This window comes from Drosophila yakuba, chromosome X, assembly GCF_016746365.2.
Source record: "Drosophila yakuba strain Tai18E2 chromosome X, Prin_Dyak_Tai18E2_2.1, whole genome shotgun sequence".
Taxonomy (NCBI): Eukaryota; Metazoa; Arthropoda; class Insecta; order Diptera; family Drosophilidae; genus Drosophila; species Drosophila yakuba.
In genome coordinates this window covers 853,941-868,292 of record NC_052526.2, presented here as the reverse complement: position 1 = coordinate 868,292, position 14,352 = coordinate 853,941, and the positions used below count along the sequence as shown (strand labels likewise).

The 14,352-nt window shown below is 46.2% G+C and overlaps 2 protein-coding genes across 2 annotated transcripts; one reads left to right on the top strand and one right to left on the bottom strand.

Annotated features, from left to right (window-relative positions):
- Positions 1-137: 137 nt before the first annotated feature.
- On the bottom strand, positions 138-747 carry LOC6523871. Its single transcript, XM_002099708.4, has one exon. It carries the CDS (start codon positions 635-637, stop codon positions 239-241), a length of 399 nt encoding a protein of 132 aa, XP_002099744.1. The 5' UTR covers positions 638-747; the 3' UTR covers positions 138-238.
- A 107-nt stretch (positions 748-854) lies between these two features.
- On the top strand, positions 855-1,952 carry LOC6523870 (transcription initiation factor IIA subunit 2-2). The gene is made up of 2 exons (XM_002099707.4): positions 855-1,607; positions 1,674-1,952. Exons 1-2 carry the CDS (start codon positions 1,536-1,538, stop codon positions 1,914-1,916), a joined length of 315 nt encoding a protein of 104 aa, XP_002099743.1. The 5' UTR covers positions 855-1,535; the 3' UTR covers positions 1,917-1,952.
- Positions 1,953-14,352: the final 12,400 nt, after the last annotated feature.

Below are 14,352 nucleotides of genomic sequence, written 5' to 3'. Positions count from 1 at the left end.
GGCAATTATAAGCTATTCAATTGTTGACTGATGAGCATTAGCAAATGAGAGTAATGAAAAGAAACAGAAATGGCTCCCTGAGGCCGCAAGTGTCCTGGGGGATTCCCTTTTGTTGGGGAAATCGCTTTCGCCGCTCATTATTTCTAATTAATTTTAATGAGGCGCCTCGATTGATTGATGATGGTATTAAAAATATATATTGAATTGAAGTGAAAAATAACTCAATAAGTGGGCTCTTCTAGTGCTGCACGGGTTGGTTGAGCTCCTGTGCCCGCTCCTTCTCGCGATTTATCTCCTGATGCGCCAGAGCCAATTCTTGCTGCTTCTTTAGCAGCTTGTTGCGCAGCAAGGTCTCCAGCTGGACGCAGAACTCCGACTTGGCAATGCCCGTGTTTAGGTACACCTCCTGCTTGTCGTTCTTCCGGCCACCACGTCTACGCACAGCCTGTCTGCCGAAGGAGCAGCCCTGTATCATTGAGGTTTCCGATGGCGAGTGACGCCTGCCGCGAATGAAACTGTAGCCAGGCAGCCAGCGGCGGAGCAGGCGGTCCAGTCGGGCCAGGAGTCCGAGCCTGGAGGCCTCCCCACTCCTCTCTTCGCTGCCGGAGATCGAGTTCTGGTTCACCAGATCCTCCATGCTCGAGTTTGCTGGTATTTTTCAAACTTTCTTGTTCACAAGTTTTTCGGGGAGATATAGCCGCTCTATCTGAATGCTCAAAAGAGTTCGAGATGCCTGCTATGTTTAAGAAAACCTCCTAACTCCATATAAAAAACATGTACATAAACACACATTTTATGTGATAAAATGTGATCAAGCTATCTATGACACCCAGTGTCAGATCACCTAGCCCGAACCGAGCTCAGAATAGTCATTCTTTTCCGGAATGTGTAGCAGTGAAGTCACTTACAAAAAAATATCCAGTTAAATTACACTCGATAAAATGTTGGAAAATATCGTACACTTCGTGTTTGGTGCTCCAAAGGAGGAGCCGAAAAAAGAACATGAGCTTTTCAGGGACCAGCTCGTGGTCAGCCTTTTAGCCGTTGCCACTCTCGTATATCTATACATATATTTCAAGAAGCGGGGACGCGAAGCCACGCAGATCGAGGAGCCCGATGAGCCCGAGGAAACCTTCAATTGAGCCACCAGATAAAGTGAAATTCAAATTATGGAGAAAGTGCGTCAAGAAAATCGATGGTCAAGAAGAAGCAATTAGCAAATAAATTCATTAAACTGAGTAACTCTCATCATGGCAAACTAAGCATCGAAATCTGTGTTTCTTTCAAGCGGTCTTTCTGGCATTTTTGAATACCCAGGGGTCTAGAGGTATATTTCAGGGCAACATTAGCGGTATACTTTGATTTTGACTTTTCGGGAACAGTTGGCGTTCGATTTTCAGTAAATCGATAACACTTCGCATCGCTTGTCAATGTGTCAGTGTGTCAATGACACGCACAAAAGTTATTCCTTGCGGAAAAGCCACTGCGCCTGTGTACAACTCTGCTAGCTCTTCAGCTAAATCTTCAGCTGCGCGATGAACTACCAACACTACAGGGCCACCACGTTGGGCACTACGCTCCAGGAGACTTTGGAGGAGATGATTCAGGTGAGTGGCAGCCAGGAAATATATTAATATAATATATATATTATATTCTACACGTGTGTGTTGCAGAGCGGGGAAATAACCCAAGAGTTGGCCAATGCGGTCCTGCAAAAATACGACAAGAGCGTTACGAATGCCTTGAGCAAAAAGGTCACGACCAAGATCAACTTTACGGCCGGAAGATTGCAAACCTATAGATTCTGCGACAATGTGTGGACCCTGATCCTCAAGGATGTGGAGTTCCGCAAGGGCCAGGAGGTTCTGCAGGTCGACGCGGTCAAAGTCGTCGCCTGCCTCGGCAAAAGCGATTAAAGCCCACTGAAAGTTGCCAGCAACTAACCCCAAGTAGTAGTAAAGTCTTTCATTTCTTTGGTTTTATCTGGCGAAAAGGCTTGTAATTAAACAAGTTCTATGCCGCAGACCACCCTCATATCAGCAGCACTTAATATCCCGGCTTTTCGGATGCGGAGACTGTGGAGACACTTACCGCGACCGCAAATGCGGTAACCCATGACCCAGTTAGTGGAATGCGAAATCTTGATGAACTCTCACTCTTGCCAGCTTAAACTCAATGCCATCTGGCATTCGCAGTGTGGGCGTATTGCTTCCGCATCCTTTTCCGTGCTGATGGGGGATGGATGTAGAACAAAAAGGCGGCCAGGAAGCAGGAAAATATTATCCTTGCCCTCGGCATCTGGCTCACATGTTCAGACAGAGGCGAGACCAGGACCTCCACCAAGCCGGAACTACAGTCCACGCACTCAAGGTCTTCTCCCGCCTCGAATCGAAGGTGGAGGTGCAAGTGGAGGCGAAGAGGTTGCCTCCTGGCTGGTTCACTTTCACCACTGATAATCAAGTGACGCATGTGCTTCTGTCGAAGAACAAAGAGGGCAGGGGCAAGCAAACTTGTAGATACGGACATTATCTCTTAGGTCATTAGGTATTATGCTGAACGAAAGTTCGGTGGGAAAATCAGCCACTAATTTATCATAGTTATAACCATTTATTACAACTTTTAACAGTTCCAGGGCCTATATACCACATATACAATGTAGATTTGGTTCTAAAGCAGCTGTTCTTGGTGTCTTCTTCACCACCAATTTTGTTTCAAAAGCTCTATTCGCTTAAGGACTGAAACTAAACTAACGCGGTTGTAAAGTGCTCTAACGCTATTGTGTTCTTTCGAAATTCCCAGTATTTTGCCCAGTACAAGCCCAGACTCGACCCATGAATGAGCCCTTTTAGTTCGCAAGGATCTAAGGATTCATATAACACATTTGTGCCAGCACGGACTCAAACCCGACTTCTTAGTACGTTGCTAATCTGCTTAAATATTTATCTGCGCCATTTAGATCCTACTTTATGGATAGATACATATAACAGATATTTTGCTGATAGGTGGGGCTTTTGTGAGTATTGAATGTGTTTACAATTTTCTTTTGGAGCTCTTTTATTTTACCAACTTTGATTGCTGAAAAGCTGCTGAACAGAAGAAGTATACATATTTCATTCAAATTGCAACAGTACAAAAGTATCTTGGTTAAAAATGCTTTCAGAAGTCAGCAGGAATTTCCCAATGTTTTCATTTGCGTCCGCCAAAAAATTGTCCCAAGAAGGAGGGGAAATTTTTGGGACTTACTCAAACTCAAAGTGAGTAAGTAAAAAATTAAAAATAGAGTAAAACTCAGTTGAATAGTGAAAAAACTCACTCAAAACAAATACTTCGCTGGCGTTGCCGGCAAGCACTGCTTCTCGTTTTCCTCGATTTCCCTTCCCTCCAAAGGGGCAATCAAAACGCTGGAGGCGGTCTAAAAACAACTCAAGTACTTGGCAGCGGCAGCACTCAGGACTTGGACATGGATGGATGGTCCTTTCGAGGGACCTGCGATCGAAAGTCTCCACCGACTCTGTTGGCCCGGCCTGCCCCAATTTAGCTGGCCTGGCAAAAGAAAAACCAACGAACGGTCAGAGGACCAAAAAGCGTGTCCGACAAGGTCCCCAACTTGGTCGACTAGCCGGCATCCGGCCAAATCGAAGACCGCGACTTCCGAGGAAATGAGTTGTCAGCCAGAAAGTCGCAGAAGTCGACCACAGGCCAGACTACAGACTACGGACTACAGACCCTAGAAACGCAGTATTACTGAGACCCAGTCGCAGTCGCAGTCCCAGTCCCAGTTCAAGTCCAAGTCGAGGCCGGAAAAGCCAATTAATTTGACAGCGCCTCCATAAACGGGCCACGGAAAAGTGCATTCGAGTGGAACGCGGTGCCCGCAGAGGATTCTGCTCCAGCTGCCACCTGTCACGTATTCTCCGCACCGCAAAAGTGGGCGGACATTGAACCCAGAGTTGCCCATGGAACCCATATGCCAGGACGCAAGAGCCCTGGAGTTCTGGGCCTAGACGCAGTCCCACGCCCACTTAGCCACCGTCGCCGAAATGGCGACAAGGCTCCATCGGGAATGGGAGTGCAGAGGGAGAAAACAGTACGGCTGTTGTTGAAACAAGGACTCAGCAAAATTTATACCGCCTTCTGTTTGATTTAAGACGAAGAAATGGTGAACTGGCGTACATTTGGAGCTATTGTATTATATTTTTTGAGCGGCCAAACTATTTAATGATTTTAAAAGCGACAAAGTGATTTGAAAAGTGTCCAAATGTACACACAGTAATTGGAGCTAATTTCTGCCCGAATACAAATAAAGCTTACATGAAATAGTTCGCATTTTCATTTGATTTGCTGATTTTGTGCCAATCAAATTAGCCACATATTTGGCCAAAGCATATTCCGACCAGAAACACTATTTAATTATCTGAACCAATGGCATGTGAGGGCCACATTTGTTTTAGGGCGATGCTATGCTACTGCGCCCTAGCAATTCATTCAATTCGTAGTGCGCAATTTTTCGCAGTGTACTTTAGTGATAGGATGGTCCGAGAAAAGCTCCCGAGGCTTTTGCTGGCACCGCAGGAACGTGAACTTTGTGCCGTGCCGCCTCATTTGCACTACAAAAGCAGCCAGATGACTAAATTAATGAGATTTCCTAGTTGGCAAAGTTGGCTCTGGTTCGGGGTCACCGTTCACCGTACACCGTTCGCCGTTCAGCGTTTCGAGGTCACCCTTGGAGGCGATCTTAGCAGCTGCAAAGAGCCACGCACTTGGGCTGCTTGCTTTGGGCACTTTGTCGGCAAACAGTGCCCAACTGGACGCTCCTTAATGGCTTGTAAATTATTTAAACTACGGGTTATCACTTTTGGATGGGGTTAGTTGGGTGAGCGACTGGAAATGGGTGCTGGCCTGGCCCAGCTTTCAATTGATCTTCTGCAAAGTGACTTCTCACGACTTTTCGCGCTGCTGAATTACCCAACTCCAGCCCAAACTCCAACGGCTGGTAACTTTTTCAGTTGACCCCATTCTTGCTTCCTTGGATGCTGGGAATGGTGAGACGGCTCCTACGGTCATCAAATACAATCTAATAAGCGAATCGCAGCCCGCGGCGCCGCAACTTTAAAGTCATTGCAGTTTATCACTTGCCAGGCGCTAAACTCCAGGACTCGGGGCAAAACTTTCGCCATGCTTTCATAAATCAGCGAGTTCGCTTTCCGTTCGCCGGTCGGGGGCTCCACCCGAAATCAGCCCTCGTATCCGGAGGAGCCACCCCATCCTCAGTCCCTCGCATCTCCCAGATGCGTTCGCTTCATTTCGACTTATCATTGCGCCAAACTTATGCACTAAAAACGCACTTCTTTGTGGGTTGTGGGATGGGGTTGCATACCAAGTGCAACAGAAGTTGGGTAAACTAGCCCGATTCTATGGCTCTTCATTTTTTACCCGCTGAACGAACACTTTTGGGGCCATGACTATCAAAATTATCGTCGTTTGCTTTCTTAACCAGCAGATAAATCACGTTCCACAACGCCCCTCCAATCCGTAAAAGTCTGCGACTAAAACGCAGTCTTTATAAGCAAAACAGGGAAAATGCAAGAGGTGGCACAGCTCTTAAAACCAAAAGAATTTCACAATAGTATTGTTATTAAAAAGTGCAGTGCGAGTGCATAAAGGCAAAGGGTGATGTTGGCTGAGTAGGAGGCGAAGTAAGATAAAGTAGTTGAGTAAATGAGGCTCAAGAATTCACTGGTGGCATATAAGGGGAAAGAGCTGTTGGTTTTGAACAATTTTGAACAATTTATTAATTCAGCGACCAAAAATGATAATTGCAATTTGGCCATAATTTCTGCAATGCATTTTTGAGTGGGGATTCCTGTTCCTGTCGGCGTGGAAGAGCAATAAAAATGCCAGGCGCGTACCCAGAACCACCGAACCCACCGAGATACGAGATACGAGATACGAGATGGGAGATACGAGATGCGTCACAAAAGATATATAAAAACATCAAGCGGACAAAAGGCGAATGGACAAGGGCGTGCGTTTGAGGGGGCTTAAAAAGGAGGGGATTGTGGAGGGGCTATAACAAACAGCCATTTCAATTATTTATTGGAATTTTTACCTACTGACAGCAAACAGAGAAAACAGAACACAACAGAACAGAAAAGAGCGCAGAGGCAAAAGGCAGAACGGCCAAAAGCCCCGAAAAAAGGAGCAAACAGGAACGGGCTCTGTCGAAGGGGAAAGGATACAACGGAGCAGTACAAACAGCATTCAGGACATACACAAACAGACAAACAGACATACAGACAAACAGACATACAGACATACACACACAAACAGCAACAGACACGAGCATACGAAATTGTTAAATATATGTAAGCAGTAATAAAGAGCAACAGGGATGCAGGACATCGCAGGGCCGTCGGCGGGGTATGGGGGGAAGGAGTCTACAAATTATGGAGTTGGAGATGGAGATGGAGCTACGTAGGAGTTGGAGGTAGGGTCGTGGTAAAAAAACAGGACACAGAGGGAGAACTAAAGCCAATGCACAAAATATGTATCAGAAGGTAAACTGCAATTGCAGAGCAGAGCGCAGCAAACCAAAAGCATTTTTTCCCTTCCACCCGCCACCCGCCACCCATTTTTTCCACCTGTCGCTGCTCCTCATGCGTACGTGCCTGCCAACCACCACCCACCACCCACCGCCCACTACCAAGCAGCCAGCACAGAACAACCTGCCACAGTTGCTACCCACTCGTGCCACAAGTGGCGAGTCCGAGTCTCCGCACAGTGGGGCAAAGAGAACGCCGCATGTAGGGGACACATAGCCCGTCGTCCACAAGCTCGCTAAAGTAGAGTACATGGTATGCGCTGCAAAATAAGCATTCAAGTGCCATGCTCTTGTCATATTTTTATTTTGTCTTTCGAGCTCAAGGGCCATCGGAGTTGTACTTATTGGTGGTCTGCAACAACTGCTGGCCATACAAATGGGCTGGACTTAACCAGGTGGTCTCTGAACACTAAATCAAGTGGAATGAGCAGTGATAGGGTATATGTAGTATCTTTCGGTTGGCTTCTTAGTTTGCAACAGAACAGAACGCAACTGACAAAGATGTGTCAGTGGTCAGTTTTCTGCCCGCCTCTCAACTCTTAACTCTTAACTCTTGCTAGGCAATTCTTCCCGTTGAGGGGCTAATTTATGTCGGATTAAACCCCGCACTTATAATTAAGCCATCGATAAACACTCCATCGCAGTTGCACTGTGTCGATGGCAAATGAAAGTAAATCAAATTTTCCCCACAGCTGGCCTCCGCCTCCATCCTGGCTCCTCACCCAATGATGACCCCACTCCGCCACTCCGGCAGTTCGCCACTCCGCCGTTTGTATCCGGGTGTGTGTGGCGAGAAATTGGTCCGTTCGGGATCCTGTGGAGCGTGCCGTGCATTCGAATGCGGCTTGGGTGTCCGGCCATCCAGTCATCCGGCCACCCGGTCACCCAGTCACCCAGTCAGCCGGTCAGCCGGTCTTCTTGTTATTCTTGTTGGCCATCCTTTCGTCGTTTGGCATTTCATTTTGCAGTTTATCTCTCTGCCATTTTGGTGTCGCAAATCTCACATAATATCCAATTGCTAGTTAAGGAGATTTGGGGTGGGATGCTCTGATAAGATTACCGTGCACCGACCACCGACCACCGACCACCACACGTGTACTTTGGGGCCCCTAAAAAATTGAACTCCATCTCTCTCTCCATTTGTGGACAGCAGCCCAGCAGCCCGCAGCTGCTGAGAGATCGTTTGGAAAAACTATTTCACCTCGGTGCTTATGTAAAATTTATCATTATTATGCAAAATGGTCAATCCATGCTTTCCCTTCATACAGAAGGCGAAAAACCTTTGCCACCTAATATGCTTGTTTGAATCGTTCATTTACCTTACCAAAATACCTTGTCGATTGAATCAGAGCCCGAATTTAATTTTTTTAAATTAGTATTCGATGAGCGAGCCGAGTGTATTCCGTCCTCATTCTCATTGTAACTCTCATTGTCATATCAAATAAACGAACAATTGAAACATCTCTTCGAGCTGCGAGTGTCGAGTTGGTTACTTGCTGTTTGTATTTTCAGCCTTTTTTTTTCCGTGTACGTTGTGGTACGGCATGTCCTGTGTGGAGTGGATTGTATATCCATCTGTATACCCCTATTGAACTCCAACACTCCAAGCCCTCCTCCACTTTTCGGAGTCCTTTCATTGGCCACAAAATTGGGTTCTGGTTACGTGTTTGTGTACGGAAAGTTTTTGTTTTGTGTTCACCTGTCTCTTGTTTTTGCCTCTGTTATGGATTTTATAATTTTCCGACATATTTCCAAACAGACTGCGGGCCGGTCCTTGAAGTCTTTGCTATGTCCAAAGTGAAGAGCGCCCAATTTAATTGTCCCTCAATGGCAAACTGTAATAAATCAGCAAGCAAGCTAGTGAGCTAGCGAGCAATAAGCGAATCGAAAACTGAGTGAAAAGCACATCCTACCAATCTGCCATCTGTTTGCTGAAATGCAAATTTCTTTTTCGCCTCCCTTGATTATGGCCAAGGAAATTTGCTTCTTCCGGTTGTCTTCTTCTCTGGGAGGTGAAGGCTAAGCCAGCTTTAAGTCTCTCGTCTGTCGTTTCATTGCAATGGAAACAGCGAATCGAAGATTATGTTTGCCTGGCCAGCCAAGGATTAAATTATCACGCAAGCTTCCTGGCCCATTTTCATTTAACTCACAGCCTCGAGAAGGGATTGTTAGATTGTTGGATTGTTAGGTTGATACAATGCGCCAATGCCTTGCGGCAATCGAAATATGTGTATTGCGATAGAGTTTTTAGTCTGCCCCATAAACATAAACACTTCAGGAACAGCGTGAATTCGGATTTTCCGCCCAACCAGCTCAAATAACTTAAATTTATTGTGGAAATTAGTCCATGACCGCTGCTGCTGTGGCTCTGGTTGAACCAATTTGTATGCAGAATTTGCAATTAGAATTTCTGACATTAATAAGCAGCAATTTGTGCACATGGCACCACCACCAGCACCAGCCAGCAGACAAGAGAAACCCGAGAATGGATCTCCAAGAGCAGAAAGTGGCGTTGGGGGGGAGAAAGAATTGTTTGGCCGAAACTGTTGCAATTAGTGTGACAAAACAAGCAACTTTTTAAAGTTCCGAAAAGTGTCGCAAGCTGAAACGAATCCAGATACCTGGCATTTGCAGGTGCTTAAGTCGTAAGTCGTAAATAATTCCATTTGATTCGGACAAGTCAACACGACAATGGGATTGCGAAAACAAAGACAAGAAGTGGCTTTCCTGAGCTTGCCATTTAAAGGCTTTTTTACTTTGCTAAGTAGGTTGTGCGACTTCCTGAATACAATTCTGAATGCAATTCTTTGTAATCTGATTATGAAAATAATCTCAAGGTTCCAGTTTCTTAGACTATTTAGATTCGTTTTCAGATAGTCATACTTAAACTGCCGACGTTTGTTGAGACACAATATCATCACACAATATCATATGCAGATGTCCATGAGCGTCTATGAGCAAATTAATATGAACACGACAAGTGCTTGATGCTTTTCTGCCGAGCACAACATACCCTATGTTGTGTTCTAGTACCGTGTTTAGCAAACCAAAGGATGCCAAACTCAAGAGCAGCATTGCAGGAAGCTTGTGTCTTGGCACTCGTACACCAGACTCGCACCCAGATTCAATTTGTCATCTTCTGATGAGCCCGCTGGCCATGTGAAAGATGAGTGATGAGCACTGTGGCAATGGGTCCTACAATGGGACACACACAGAGATTCGCACGATGAAGCTCGGAAAGGCCAGTTGCCATGCCAGCAGAGTGCCAAATGCCTCCGATAATGAGCAGCAGTACAGATTTCTGACCCCTCTGTTGCCATTCCAGTTCAGCTCCACCGGAATCCAGACATGGCTTATGCTTGTCGCCCCAAAGTCCCAAAATGTAAACTGAGACCCCACCGAAGCCCCCATGAAACTTTTCATTAACACATCCACAGAGTGTCTGCACAGGAGGAAAAAGTGCAAAAGACAGCCAGTCATGCCAAACTCGATGGAGGCTCATTTAAAATAGTCAAAGGCACAACATTAGTATCGCTTTATGGGCAAATACCTTCGCCTTAAGTGCACACGAAAGGGAAACGCATCGACTATCGCATACTGTGTGGCTGTAAACAGTATCGAATAACACTCTTCTTATTTAGTTTGGAGCTCCCTTTGATCCCAATAAGAAATGCCCCTTTGGAAATTGTTGATACTTTCCAGACAAACGCCCGTTTCTTTTTTCCGTGCATGTACGCGGCCAGGGGCGTGGCACGGGGGGCGTGGCTGGCTTGTTGCACAGCTCAAAGTGGGCGCGTTACTTAGCTTAAGCTGTTCTCCCCCGCCTCCCCGCTGGCGGACCAGAAGTTTGCTTGCAGCACTTAAATATTTATAAACGAAACTCGTGGCATGGCGGCGGGTGTGGAATGTGGGTGCGGAGACTGAGGCAGAGGGGAGGTGGTGTCCTTGGACGAGGTGCTGACGAATGGAGCAGGTGCTGCCCACTTTTGGGTTTGGCGATTTGGGGGCGGGAACCAACAATTCACAATTCACAACTCACAATTCGTTTTGTTTTCCTCGCCCTGCACGAAGGGTAAACAAATTCGTGGATTTTTTCTGGTGTGTGCGCGAAAATAATCAACTTTAATATAAAATAGATTATTGATATTTGCTCTGTGCTGTGCTGTTCTGTGCTGTTCTGTGCTGTTCTGTTCTGTTTATTTGTTGTTGCTATCATAGTCCCAGCTATGCTTATTATTATTCCACCGTGCACCATGGGCAACACAATGCTGATGGTGGAACAAAGTAATTGAGCTGCCATGAATACAAAATGTTTTGTTTTCAGACTTCAGAGCAGATATATATTAACGTGCAAAATGAGTAGTTTTTACCCATTATGTTGAAGATACAGGTAACTGCATTGGATTGCTGCCCACTGTGCGCAAAAAATAATATTACCCTATTACCATTACCCTTTGAAGGACACACACAATCCCACGTGCAAACTGGTGCATATTTGGCGGATTGATTGTGTTGAATGCATTGAGTTGGATTCGATTGAATTGAAGTGAAATGAGAACAAGCTGGCGACTGTGGCGATCTGAAGGATGAAGCAGGATTCGCTCACTCCAAAAGACATCCACACCCCCACTCACACCCCCACTCACACCCACATTCACAGCCACATTCACATTCACAGCCGGTTTTATGAAAATGGCGCCTTTCGGCCCGAACCATAAATAAGGCAAATGGGCCATGGGCCGCAACAGCTGCTAACCAGATTGTGAGATACAAGATTAGGGTGGGCGGGGGTAAAAGCCGTGGAGAGTTGTCAAAATAAAAAGCCAAGTTAACAAGTTGCTGGCTTGTGAGCCCTTTGCCCCACCTACTAATGGCTTGCAAGTTGGGGCATTCAAAATACTGGCTCTAATAATCGTATATTAGCCATTTTGAAAGAACCTTCTGAAACCCAATGGATATATTCTTGTTGTATATGTATGTAACAATATATTTTGCTTAGTATTAATTAATAATAGAACACATCCGATTCTTGCAGTGCACGCACTTGGATAAATTTCAAGCTTGGGTTTTTCGCCTGTTCAATTTTCCACTCCTTGGACTCAATGAAAAGGGAAATTGGCAACAATCTGCAGATCTCCTCCTGCTCCTCCTGCCTCACTCCTTTGAAGAGGAGGCTCATTTTCAGCTGCTCATCTTTTTGCTTTCCAGTGGCCCCATGGCCATGAAAATATAAATTTTTGTTAACCTTTTGCCGCTGGCTGACGTTATCCTAAATCAACAACAATGACTGGACCTCCCACCCGCTGCCACCCACCGCCTTCCGCTTTCCGCCCCGTCAATTGTGCCAATTGCCTGCCGCTCGTCAGTTAATCAAAGTAAAAGCCGCACTGGGTAGTTGGCTCGTTGGGTTTGGGCCATTGGACCACTCCGCCACTCCCCCCATTTTTCGGAGCCTCTGCAAAAATAACAAAAGCCGCCGACAAAAGTAAACGCCGCAAGAAGACATAAACAGGAAGGGGAGCTGGGAGCCAGCTGGGAGGCTGGCAACGGACAGGAAGGGCAAACAGAATACAGGGTTATCCAACCCCTCGGTGGATCTCTATTTTGTTAACAATTTGAATTCTTAATTGTCGGAAATGTGTACATAGGCGGCCATCCCACCATCTCAGCCCTCGCACTTGAAGAGTTTGAAGAGGACTGCTATCTTATATCTAGGGTTATCCGCTATGATATCGATGTTCCTTCCATAACCTGCAGCTAGTTGTTTTCGGTGTAAAATGCAGGGCAGTGCCTTGGCTCCGGCGTCTTTTGGCAGGAAGCCAAAAACTTTTCGGCATAGAAAACGGTTTTCCACCCGCCTGCCCCCAGTTTTCCAGCAACCTTTTTGCATTTTGCCAGCGATTTGCTTTCGATTCAGAGGCGTGGGGCGTGGCAGGAGGCTGGGTGGGTGAGGGGAACCATATTTTAGCGCATCGATGGCGAAATATTTTTCAATTTTTCAACACATTTGGCTGGCAGCAGCAAAATGCTGCTCATATTTTCACAAGCTGCCAACATATATCTTGCGGGGGAGGTGGGGGGTGGTCTGGTTGGTTTGGGGCAAGATGCAAGAGGCACGGTGGTGGAGGGTGCGGGGTGGGGTAGAGGTTGCTGCGTGTGCAGTTCTGGCAATGTTGCAACGACAGCAGCAACAACACACTCGAAAAACGCAATATTTCTGGCGGTAACTTTGTAGTTTTTAGTAGCCTGTAATTTTTATGAGTTTGGCAACAAAATGAAAATGTAACCAAATTGTCTGGGAATAATTGTAACTATTTAGTCTTAGGCGTAAGCTCCTTTTCGTGGCATAAATCATGTGACACGCCATTAAGTTTGCTAGTTTTGGCTATAACGCTATAATACACAAATCCAGCAGTCATAAAACGCATTTGTCAGTCAATCAATGGAAAGAGAAGGGAAAACGTATTGCACCTAAGCGTCACTGATTTTTGTGAGTGCAGTTAAGGCAAGCAGTGCGGCGACAAGCACGGCAGCGAAAGCAGTAGACGTACAGCAAACAACACTTGTAAAAGTGACGCCTTCCTTTCTGTTTTTTTTTTGTTTTTTTTGTTTTTTTTGTTTTTTTTTCGCTGTCACGCCCATTTGCCAACGCTGATTGACAAAGCAGCTAGCAAAAATGTAACAGACTCGAAAAGAGAAAGGGGATTTCCCGTTTTCCCGCTTTCCCCTTTTGGCGGCGACATCAAACAACATGGCATAAAATCAGCGCAGCTGCCAACGTCGCTGCCAACGCTCGCCTGCACTGCTTGCGCTGCTCAGTGGCTCGTAAATGGGCAAAACACTTCTACAAAGTGCAGCTTACATACTTTCCCCGCCACCCTGCTTTCCACCACCCCGCGTTTCCCACAGAGAGAGAGAGAGAGAGTGGGAGAAGGATACATTAATGCGTTTATGCGTAGGCTCCTGCTCAAAGGATCAGCCTTGGAGAGGGCGCATGCAAAGGGAAAGGGAAACCCGCTGACGGCAAGCAGTGATTTCAAGAGTATCCGCCATGTGGGACCATTGTTATGGCGTTGAAAGCATCCCCTTTGTACTGAGCCCCGGAGTTTTGGGCCTGGTTGACCGTCCGCCAGCAATTCACGGTTCCGCGTGGTGCATAAACCGCGGCTCAGTGGCATGTGGAGCATTTGATAACGCATCGGCGTAGCACTTAAAACGCATGCAGCGCCAAAGTCCCACCCAAAAACGCGCCCACTTCGAAACTCCGGACCATTCAGCGATTAAGGTGATTTTAAGCGCACACGCGTTTTCCGCGCGATTTGATGGCGCATTCGGTCGCGTTTGATTGCACCGCCCAAGCAATTAAAGTCGCCTCGTAAAGTTGGGACTCAAATCGTCACAGCTTCGCAGTACTTACTACGCGGCTCAAAAAAATAAGGACCAGCTATTTATTTAAAAACAACCCTTAGTTTAAACAAAAAATGGTGCAAAATATTAACGCTTTTTGATAGTTTAATCTTTAATGGCTAAGGATAAGGAGGAAATGCCAATACATTTCCTTGATGTTTGCCAAAGCTGGCACATAAATGTGCTTTTATTCAAATCTATTCACTTTGCTAACAGAGGCAGCTAGCAAGTTGACCGCGTCTGTTGTTGTGCGTGTGCGGTGCGGTGCGGTGCGGTGCGGTGCGATGCGAGTGTCTGATGATGACTTCCGATGTGGGTGCCTGTGTTTGATTTCAATTTGGTTC